Raw genomic sequence first — 10,834 nt, forward strand, 5'->3', positions numbered from 1 at the left:
CATACTCAGCTAAGGCCCCGCAAGTCTTCCCTGCACACCCCCGTGGATACCTCCAAGGGGCCCAAGTCACAGAGCCCTGCCGGGAACAGTGAGAAGGTGGTGGTGGTGGAGAATGAGGAGTTTGGGGGACAGACGACTGGGGGATCCAGCTGTGCAACGAGCCAGGACCTATTTTTGACTCCACCGCAGTCCAGCCAGTTGGGCATGGGCAAGCCTGGTGCAGGGGAAGGAACCTTGGGTAAGTGTAAATTTTCAATTGCAGGGATGGTGCCCCCAAAGTAGCAGGACACATTTCTGACTCAATAATTTACTCGAGAGGTAGTGGTACAACCAAGAGGGACAGTTGGTACCTGCTTTTCATTCCCCACTAGAGACTTAGGCGGGAGAGAAAGGGGCATTTGGAGCAGTGTGTCTATGGACACAGGGATGTCCCTTGAATCCTCCTGCGAGATCGACGAAACTTTCCTGAAGGCAATCTGCAATCCTCTGCTGAAGGTTTCTAGGAAGGGCTGCTTTATTTATTTCTTCCTCCCACATTACTCTGCAATAACTCCAGCAGGCACCATTGCTGTACATAGGCTAACAGCATATGGGCCCAGGCAGCTTCTGGATACCAGCAGTAACTGCTCTCTCTGCCTTTGTTACCCTCAGCAGTGAGATACCAGCTAAAAATCAACCCCGTCTGTGGAAAATGGCACCAGTATTTAGTGTCAATGTCCTATACTAGTAGATTGATGCAACCAGCCAATTCCCTCCTCATTGCCCCAGCCCCAAGTGGGCCATACTCAACATGGCTGGTGCCGCACACAAGCAATCCCAAGCAGAAGTGAGAAGATAGTGCCTAAAACTTTAGGTGAGCAAGAGGAGTGAGTTTGGCAGCTTAAGTTTGGGTAGTGAACAGAGTGACAATGGTACCTCTGGATGTTTTATCTGCAGCTGCTGCCATTGTGGCCTTCAGGGGCTCCCTCTCCACACCCATGGAACAGCCAAGCCAGATAAGGAAAAGACAGACGACGACTTGGGATTTCATGTTCAATGAAATCTTGCAAGCCGGTGCTGGACTGGACTGTGATCACAGGGCCTGGGGGATGAACGTTGTGGACAGCCTGGAGAAGGCAAGAATGGAGAGAAGAGAGACCCAGGAGTCCAAGTATGAAAAGCAGAGGAAGATGCACAGGACATAACAGGGCTTCTCAAGCAGCAAACCACAGATGCTAGCAGGCTCTGGGGCACCTGCACATTCAACAACCCGAGGCTCATGTGCCTCTGCAGCCCACTGTAAAAACTCAATATAGAGACCATCCCTAAACCTCCCTCCAGATTCCATGTGGCATCAGGGGTCACTGAACTTCCCCCACCACTCCACCCTGAGGGACATTAAAGACAATCACAGGTTCACATACATTGACCCGTGAAAGCCATGGTTGTGTACCTACATGAACATAAGTGTTCTTTCCTCTTCATAGGTTCTGTTCTCAAAATTTATTAAGTTTTTAATGTATTTGTTTTAAAACAGCATGGAGTTGGTGGGGTGGTTTGTTTTTGTAGATCCTTTTTACAGAATAAAATTCTATTATTTGGAACATAATTCATCTTTATTAGTTCACAACACATGCTGCTGAGTGCTCAGCAGTTCTGAAAGCGGCCAGTTACCTGTTACTGCACACAACTCATAGGATCAGTCACAAACAAAATTAATAGGTGCACTGACAATGTTATATTCCTACATGCACAGCAACCACCACACAATTCCAACCAGGCCATAAAAAGAGCAGGGCCTGGTAGAGTATACAACACATGTTACTGTGGCTCACTGTTAAAAATGGTCTTTCACAGCCTCCCTGAGCCGGATAGCTCCGTGCTGAGTTCTAATATCCCTTGTATTTGGCTGTTCAAATTCAGTAGACAGCCACTTCACCTCCGCCCTCCACCGGCAGAAACTTTTCCCTCTTTGCTTCTCAGATATTATGCAGGACAGAGCAGGCAGCTATAACCACTGGGATATTTTTCTCACCAAGGTTCAGTCTTGTGAGTAAACAATGCCAGCGTCCCTTCAAATGACCAAAAGCACTTTCAACTGCACCTGCCGAGCTGGTAGTTGAATCCTTCCTTGGTGTTGTCAAGGTGACCAGAGTATGGCTTCATGAGCCAAGGGAGAAAGGGGTACGCTGAGTCCCCAAGAATCACTATTGGCTTTTCAACATTGCCAGTGGTAATCCGCCAGTCAGGAAAAGGAAGTCCCTGTTTGCAGCTTTCTGAAAAATCCTGCATTCTTAAAGATGTGAATATCATACGCCTTCCTTGATCAGCCCACATTGATGCCGGTGAAACATCCCCGGTAATCCACCAGACGGCATAACCATAGAAAAGTAGCCCTTTCTGTTGACGTACGCTGTGGCAAGGTGGTTTGGTGCCAACAGAGGGACGTGTGTGAGGTCTATCGTCCCTCCTGCAGTTTGGTATCCCCACTGCTGCAGATCCATCCATACACCATGTCCTGCACACTGCCCAGAGCCACAGTCCTGCATAGCAGGAGACGATTAATGGCCCACCACACTTGCATAACGGCAACCCCCACGATGGATTTTCCCGACTCCCAACTGACCGGTAACAGTCTGAAATTGCAAGTTTCCACAGTGCAATTGCCACTCACTTCTCCACTGTCAGGTAAGTTCTCATTTTGGTGTCCCTGTCCTGCAAAAGGGCTGGTGCAAGCTCGGCACACAGATCCAGGAATCAGAGTAACAGCCGTGTTAGTCTGTATTCGCAAAAAGAACAGGAGGACTTGTGGCACCTTAGAGACTAACCAGTTTATTTGAGCATGAGCTTTCGTGAGCTACAGCTGTATGTGTGGAGGAATGTGGCCTTATGCATCCGAAAGTTCTGCAGCCACTGCTCATCAACCCAAACCTCCATTATAATGCGATCCCACCAGTCAGGGCTTGTTTCTCAGGCCCAAAAGCGGTGCTCCACCATCTGCAGCTGCCCCATGAACGACACTAACAACCTAGACTTGGTTCTTGCTATGTCCCACTGCAACCTGTCCTCCAAAAAATCATTACCAATCGTTACCCCATCCACTCAGTTCTTCTTGTGGATCTTCAACTACTGCAGGACCGTGCATCCTGTGCTTGCTACACTCATGACAGTAGTGCAGAGCTGTGCAGGCTCCATGCTTCTGTCTGAGACGGCAGACAGTGAGGAGTGTGCCACGGGTTTATGGGATTTTGAAAAAAGGTACAAAAATGATGGGATACAGATATTATGCTATGGAGACAGTTGCAAACTTGGGAAATTGACCCTGTGCTCCCATTTACCACTGTGCAGCTCATTTTGGCCCCATCATGCATTGCCAAAATTTCCCAAAAGACCACCTGCTGGATCATGGCGAATTGCAGTGAGATATCTGCCCGTGGTGCACTGCACTTCATTGACACAAGCTCTCCTATTGAGTATGTGCATCGCTGAAACATGGAGCCAAGAACACACACAAGCGATGTATTACGTGTGGCAGCTGTATGGTGATGTAACTTGAGTTGACATAAGTTTGTATCATAGACATGGCCTGTTTAAAGGACAATGTGCTCTAAAATCTGCACATTTGCATGACTTTTCTTGAAATGTGTTATGCTTTATGGGAGTACACAGCAAGGTTAGTGACCCAAATTTCAAAAAGTTTTTGGGTGGATTTTTCTTTGCACCAAGCTAGAGGAAAAACTAGTGCTGTGATGTGGGTCAAAATGGTCTCAATTGGTCAGTTTTACCCAAGATAGCGCATGGCACCCACTAAGTCTTTGGGGAACCCAAATTGTGAACAGTATTTAAGACCATGTTCACTGCTTTGCTTACATAGATGTGTAGTCTGGAAGAATACAGTGTGCATGCATCAAAGAGAAAAGGCATGAGAGGAGAGGCATGAAAGGCATGCAGCCTCTTTATGCTTGCAGGGGTAGTTTTAGGGAACATGCCAACACCACTGCCCATGGTGAACATCCCACCACTGATGTTTCAAGCCTGAACCTTTGTAGACCTGTGCAACGAATATGTAACAACCTACGTTGCTTGATACGAAAAGATGTATGTTTTGTACCCTCTGATGTGAGCAGAAAGGGAAAGAGCAGCATGTGTACCTTCAAGATCCAGTACGCATCTTTTCAATGCCTCCACCATTTAGCGTGGGTACATGTACCATGCGGACTGAACCTGGAGTGTATCTAAATAATTTCCCGTCAGCTCCAGGGTATAGAAGGAATCCTGAGGGTGAGTGAATGGGTTGTAGAAGGAGGTGAAGAGCTTGCACATTTCAGCAACTGGTGTTGGCAGAGTAAAGGTGTGTGTTACTGGGGTGCATTAGAGCATTGCTGAAAAAGGGTAGGGTTAAGGTTTCCTGGGCATCCTTAACTGTGGATTTCCTGATTTTTAGAACTTTGAGATTTACTCAACTCAACACTCTTAACAGGTCGACATACTACCAAGGAAACTTCACTCTTTATGAATATAGCTTTTTTGCCACTGAATTAGAGTATTGGTCTGTTGAGTTAAAAATATCATCACACTACAACAGGCCCCAGCAGAGACTAGGGGCTATTAAAAGATTACAAAATGGGCCAAGCAGATAAGGGGAAACAGTAGGCATGATAAAAGTTTTAACACAGGCCCATGTGACATTATCATAAGCAAACTAGGGAAATGTGGGTTAGATGAAATTACTAGAAGGTGGGTGCACAACTGGTTGAAAGACAGTACTCAGAGTAGTTATCAATGGTTCACTGTCAAACTGGGAGGATTTATCTAGTGGGGTTACTCAGGAGGTCAGTCCTAGGCCCAATACTATTCAATATATTCTTTAATTACTTCAATAATGGAGCGTAGAGTATGCTTACAAAATCCGCAGAGGACACCAAGCTGGGAGGGGTTGCAAGCACTTTGGATAACAGGATTAGAATTCAAAACGACCTTGAGAAATGGGAGATTTGGTCTGAAACCAACAAGATGAAATTCAATAAAGATAAGCACTTAGGAAGGAAAAAATCAAATGCATAACTACAAAATGGAGAATAACTGGCCAGGCGGTAACACTGCTGAAAAGGATTTGGTGGAGGGCATAGTGGATCACAAAGTGAATATGAGCCAACAATGTGGTGCGGTTCAGAAAAAAAGCTAATATTCTGTTGTGTTTTAACAGAAGTGTTCTGTATAAGACACAGGAGGTAACTGTCCCACTCTATTCAGCACTGGTGAGGCCTCAGCTGGAGGAGCGTGTCCAGTTCTGGGTGCCACACTTTAGGAAAAATGTGGACAAACTGGAGTGACTGCAGAAGAGAGCAACAAAAATGATCAAAGGCCTAGAAAACCTGATCTAGAAGGAAAGGTTAAAAAACACCCGGGCACATTTAGTCTTGAAAAAAGATAACCAAGGGGGAACATGGTAACAAGTCTTCAAATATGTCATATGCTGTAATAAAGAGTCAAGTCAAAGTTTCCCCAAGCCAATGGCTCATTGGGCTGATGCGTTTAAGGCACGTCAGTTTCATAGCCAACGGTACACAAGGACACAAGTACAATGTGGCCAGCATCACATCCGACTGCCTATGACTGCCCTAATCCAATGGATCAGATACCCATTTTGCAGTTGGGTGAACTGGAGGTGGCCCTTCTGTGTCAGATCACGCAAAACTCAAAAGTCCCTTGAAAAAGGTAGGACAAGATGTCGTCAGCTTAATCTGCAGCAAAAGAGATTTATTAGATATTAGGAGAAACTTTCTAACTATAAGGATAGTTAAGCATTAGAGTAGGCTTCCAAGGGAGACTGTGGAATCACCATCATTGGCCAACCTGTTCTTAAAAACCTCCAAACACCTCTCACAGATGGTCTAGGTTTAATTTGTTCCTGCCTCAGCACTAGGGGCTGCACCTGATGACCTCTGGAGGTCCCTTCCAGGCCTATATTTCTATGGTTCTAACCCATTCCCAACAACCAGGAAGCATTGGGTGCAGACAAGACAATATCCTTGAATAATGACAAGACTGGCAACACTTTATATTGGCTTCTAGCTAGTAGATTTAGCCCTCTGACTAATGTCTTGTAACACCGTCCGGACCTGCCTAGCATCAATCCCCTTGAAGATTCAGAAGCCAGGAAATAGTACAGTACTCCAAACTTATTAATTAGTTGAGAGTTTCCCAGCATGTCACTTACAGGGTCCTTAAATGTGGCTTGTAATTGCCATTAGATCTGCCATGTTAGATACAGAGATAGGCTCCAAGAAGTTGCCAGAAAGCTCAGGCCAATACTTCTTGGAAGGGGAGAAGGGAGTCAAATAAGCAGTGTTGAATTGATGCATCTTAACAACACAAAAGAAGGGATGTTTATAATCCCCGCAAAAATGAAAACTCAAGAATTTGTCATTCACATTTCCTCCTTTTCAGACATTGCAAAGATTGTGCAAAAGAAGGAGAGTCTGCCTTTCCTGTCCCCCCATTAAGGAAGTATGCTTCCCTGTGAATGCTCAGGGAGGAAGAGCAGGTCTTTCTGTTTCAACAGACTATTTTTGAAAGAAAGACAAAGCCTAGAAAAATTCACTCACCAAGTTGGAATTTTACAGGGAAGAAGGGGAAAAAACAAACACAAAAAAACCCAACAACACTATTTAGAAACCTAGTGGAACTTTCTGGGGGCTGCTGATAGTTTGAGAACTTTCTTTGAATACTGAGGAGGGAGGGAAGAGAGAAATCCCTTCAACAATACTTAAAATTAAACAACAAGACGATATTAAAATTAGGAAAATAGGAGAAAAAAATCAAAAGATTGCATAGAGTTTGAATAGAACCAATAAGAGGTTACGCATCTAAATGTAAGAAAAGCAGAAGTCTGGATCTAGACAGGAGATAATGGAAGACTTTAACCAACACTATAAACTGACAAGACAAAAGAGGAAGTCTGAGTAGAAAAGCATCAACCACAATACAATACATGATCAATACCACGGGTATTTGTAGCAGGTCTCATCAATAAATTTTTAGGGACTTTCATGGGCCAATTTATAATTGTGTATATATTAAGTCTCTCTCTAGTTAATGCATCCGATGAAGTGAGCTGTATCTCACGAAAGCTTATGCTCAAATAAATTGGTTATTCTCTAAAGGTGCCACAAGTCCTCCTTTTCCCTATTTAAGATACAAAGCAATTTTTATATTTTTATAAAAGAATAGATCTGTTAATAAATAGACTAAAAAGAAAAAAAAAGAGCCATTACAAAGCAAGACATCTCCGTTACGAATAAACTATTAAGACAAAACCACAACAGCAATCAGTAGAGGAAGTGAAGTCTCCCCCTGCTGTCACAATTCACAGCAGCTGAACAGGGCCAAACTACAGGGGAGCTCCGAATTGGAAAAGTACTGGGGTGGAGTCCTAAAGTAACACACTGTGACCCATGTCTGTTTATCTTGCTATCAGAGCAGAGAAAATTGCCTACAGTGAGATGCAAAATCAAATCTTTCTTACAATGGTAAAATAATCCGAATGGTTAGACTACATAGCAAAAATTAGTTTGCTTTACTGTATGTCCTCAACTATACATTTTATCTATTTTTAACCACAACTTGCATATTAGCAAAACTTTTTGTTAACTGCTCCTGAATTTCAGATTCTAACCGGTGTAACACAGTGTAATAAAAATCCTTGTATGTCAGTATAGTACTTTAACATGAGGTTCTTAACTCCTGTTAGTAAAAACGTACGTGTCACAAAAATCTAGCATTATTACAGAACAAGCAGTCTCAACATCAAACCCCCGATCTCACTTCAGACAACACAGATAAGAGGAGAAAATATGCAGTTCTTTCTGGAACAAAGAGATTCTTTCCTTTCAAATATCTGGGACTCCTGAAGGCAACAACTAGAAGCCTGGACTCCGATCATATAAGCTGCAGTCTCCAGAACCTGAGGACTCGCCTGCAGGGGCCAGGGTATATTGTCATTTCCATGCCCACAGAGCTGGTAAAGATCAGCAGGAGCGAGCTCAGGGTTGTTTGCGGTCTAGCGCCACCCCAGATGGCTGCAGTGATCCCTGGGACTCCATAAAGCCCTTTCGGATGCTGGGGGCTGGGACGCCCCAGAGAAACACGAGACTGCTCTGGTTTCAGGCTGGCGAGCAGGGAGGTTCAGAAACCGGAGCCCAGGGGCAGGCTGCTAACCAGGAATCTCGCAGGAGAACCAGTGCCCAGGGCTCCCACGTGGAGCCAGCTCGCCCCCCCCCACAACGCAGAGAGGGCCCGGCGCCCCCTCCCTGTCTCCGGAAGGGGGGAGAGGCCGGGCCCGGGTCCGTCCCCGCCCGCAGACACATTCAGCCCCGGCCTGCTGCCCTCCCCGCACGCGTGGCGCGGACCCGAGAAACCCAGCCCCCGTCTCGGGCCCGGCCCGGCCCGGCGCCCGCTGCGGGACCCAGACCCCGGGGAGGGCGGTGAGTCTCCCGGTCCCGGCCGCTCCGACCCCGGCCTCCCCGCAACACGAGGCCCCCAGCCGGCCGCGCCACAGGCCTCCGCGCGGGCCTAGCCCTGCTGCCAGGCCTCCTCCGGCGCACGGGGCCCGGCCCGGCCCAGCTCCGCCCCCAACGCCAGCCGGCGCCGCGCTGGGGCTCGGGGAGCGCCAAGGCCGGCCGCGCCGCTCCCAGCCCCTGGCCGGGGCCGCCCAGGCTCCGCCGCCCGGGTCCCCCTCGCCGCGGCGGCCCCGCGCCATGGCCCGTCCCGGGTTCCCCCCCCCGCGACCGCCCGGCCCGCGCAGTTCCCCAGGGCGCGCTCCCGGCCCGAGGCCCCGCCCGGTCCTCCAAGGCCCCGCTCCCGACCTCTGCAGCTCCCCGGGCCCCGCTCGCCCTCGCCGAGCTCACCCAGCGCCACGGCCCGGCCCCGCTCGCCGTCCCGGCCCCGCTCGCCCTCGCCGAGCTCACCCAGCGCCACGGCCCGGCCCCGCTCGCCGTCCCGGCCCCGCTCGCCCTCGCCGAGCTCACCCAGCGCCACGGCCCGGCCCGATCTCCCCGGCCCGGCCCCGCTCGCCCTCGCCGAGCTCACCCAGCGCCACGGCCCGGCCCGATCTCCCCGGCCCGGCCCCGCTTCCCCGGCCCGGCCCCCGTTCACCCTCGCCGAGCTCACCCAGCGCCACGGCCCGGCCCCGCTCGCCGTCCCGGCCCCGCTCGCCCTCGCCGAGCTCACCCAGCGCCACGGCCCGGCCGGATCTCCCCAGCCCCACTCCCCGGCCCCCGGCCCGGCCCGGCCCCGCTCGCCCTCGCCGAGCTCACCCAGCGCCACGGCCCGGCCGGATCTCCCCGGCCCGGCCCCGGCCCCGGCCCCGCTCGCCCTCGCCGAGCTCACCCAGCGCCACGGCCCGGCCCGATCTCCCCGGCCCCCGCTCCCCGACCTGCCCCCGGCCGGCCAACTAGTCTCCCAAATGCGGCGCGGCCCGGCCCCGCTCCCCGGCCCCCCGACCTGCCCCCGGCGCGGCCCCGCTCACCGATCGCTGCAGCTCCCCCAGCCAGCAGCTCGCCCGCTCCTTGCCGCTCGGGTCCGGGTCGTGGTAAAGCGCCTGCACCGCCTGGTACACGAGCTGCAGGCTCGGCTTCCCCGCGCTGCCCCCGCCGCTCTCCATGGCTCCGGGTCCCGCACAGGCCGCTCCGCGCCCGGCCCCAGCCCCTCAGCAGCCGCCGCTCCCGGCCGCCGCCATCTCCTCGCCCGGCCGCGTCCGTTACCGGGAGGGGCGGTGTCACCCCGAACGCGGCCCCCCGGAAGCGCGCGGCCCGCGCCCCGCGTTCCGCCCGCCCAGCCAGCCCGCCGCGCGGATACGCGGCTGCGCAGCCACCCCGTCGGGCACCGCCCCCGGCGCGCTTCCGGCCGGTGCCCCCGCCACACCTGTCCCCCGCACCCGGAAGTGACCTGCGCTGAGAGGCGGGAAGGAGGCGCCCCTCCTGCTCGGGCCCCCCTTGCCCAGCCCCGCGGGCCGCTCCTCCGAGTAACCCCCCGCGACTCCCCCCGACCGGGCCCGTCACCTTCCGGGGCGGCGGCCTAGACCCGCTCACAGCCCTGGGGCGCCGCCAGAGCCCCCCTTCCCGGCCGGCCCCCCGCCCCCCAACCACATCTGGGGCCTGCCCAGCCCTCAGCCCCGCTCAACCCCCCCCCCGCCCCCCAACCACATCTGGGGCCTGCCCAGCCCTCAGCCCCGCTCCAGCCCCCCCCGCCCCCCAACCACATCTGGGGCCTGCCCAGCCCTCAGCCCCGCTCCAGCCCCCCCCGCCCCCCAACCACATCTGGGGCCTGCCCAGCCCTCAGCCCCGCTCCAGCCCCCCCCGCCCCCCAACCACATCTGGGGCCTGCCCAGCCCTCAGCCCCGCTCAACCCCCCTGCCCCCCAACCACATCTGGGGCCTGCCCAGCCCTCAGCCCCGCTCCAGCCCCCCCCGCCCCCCAACCACATCTGGGGCCTGCCCAGCCCTCAGCCCCGCTCCAGCCCTCCCCCGCCCCCCAACCACATCTGGGGCCTGCCCAGCCCTCAGCCCCGCTCCAGCCCCCCCCCGCCCCCCAACCACATCTGGGGCCTGCCCAGCCCTCAGCCCCGCTCCAGCCCCCCCCCGCCCCCCAACCACATCTGGGGCCTGCCCAGCCCCCAGCCCCGCTCAACCCCCCCCGCCCCCCAACCACATCTGGGGCCTGCCCAGCCCTCAGCCCCGCTCAACCCCCCCGCCCCCCAACCACATCTGGGGCCTGCCCAGCCCTCAGCCCCGCTCCAGCCCCCCCCCGCCCCCCAACCACATCTGGGGCCTGCCCAGCCCCCAGCCCCGCTCAAC

At 53.3% G+C, this 10,834-nt stretch overlaps 1 protein-coding gene across 1 annotated transcript in view; it reads right to left on the reverse strand.

The window, feature by feature from the left end:
- Nucleotides 1-9,795, reverse strand: part of TNPO3 (transportin 3) — an 81,995-nt gene extending 72,200 nt beyond the window's left edge. The window contains exon 1 of the mRNA XM_084631578.1: nt 9,509-9,795. Within this exon, the coding sequence (XP_084487704.1) occupies nt 9,509-9,643 (135 nt within the window). The 5' untranslated portion in view covers nt 9,644-9,795. The remainder of the gene's footprint in view (nt 1-9,508) is intronic.
- Between the last annotated feature and the right edge of the window lie 1,039 nt (nt 9,796-10,834).

This window comes from Lepidochelys olivacea, assembly GCF_965140295.1.
Source record: "Lepidochelys olivacea isolate rLepOli2 genome assembly, chromosome: 1".
Classification (NCBI taxonomy): Eukaryota; Metazoa; Chordata; order Testudines; family Cheloniidae; genus Lepidochelys; species Lepidochelys olivacea.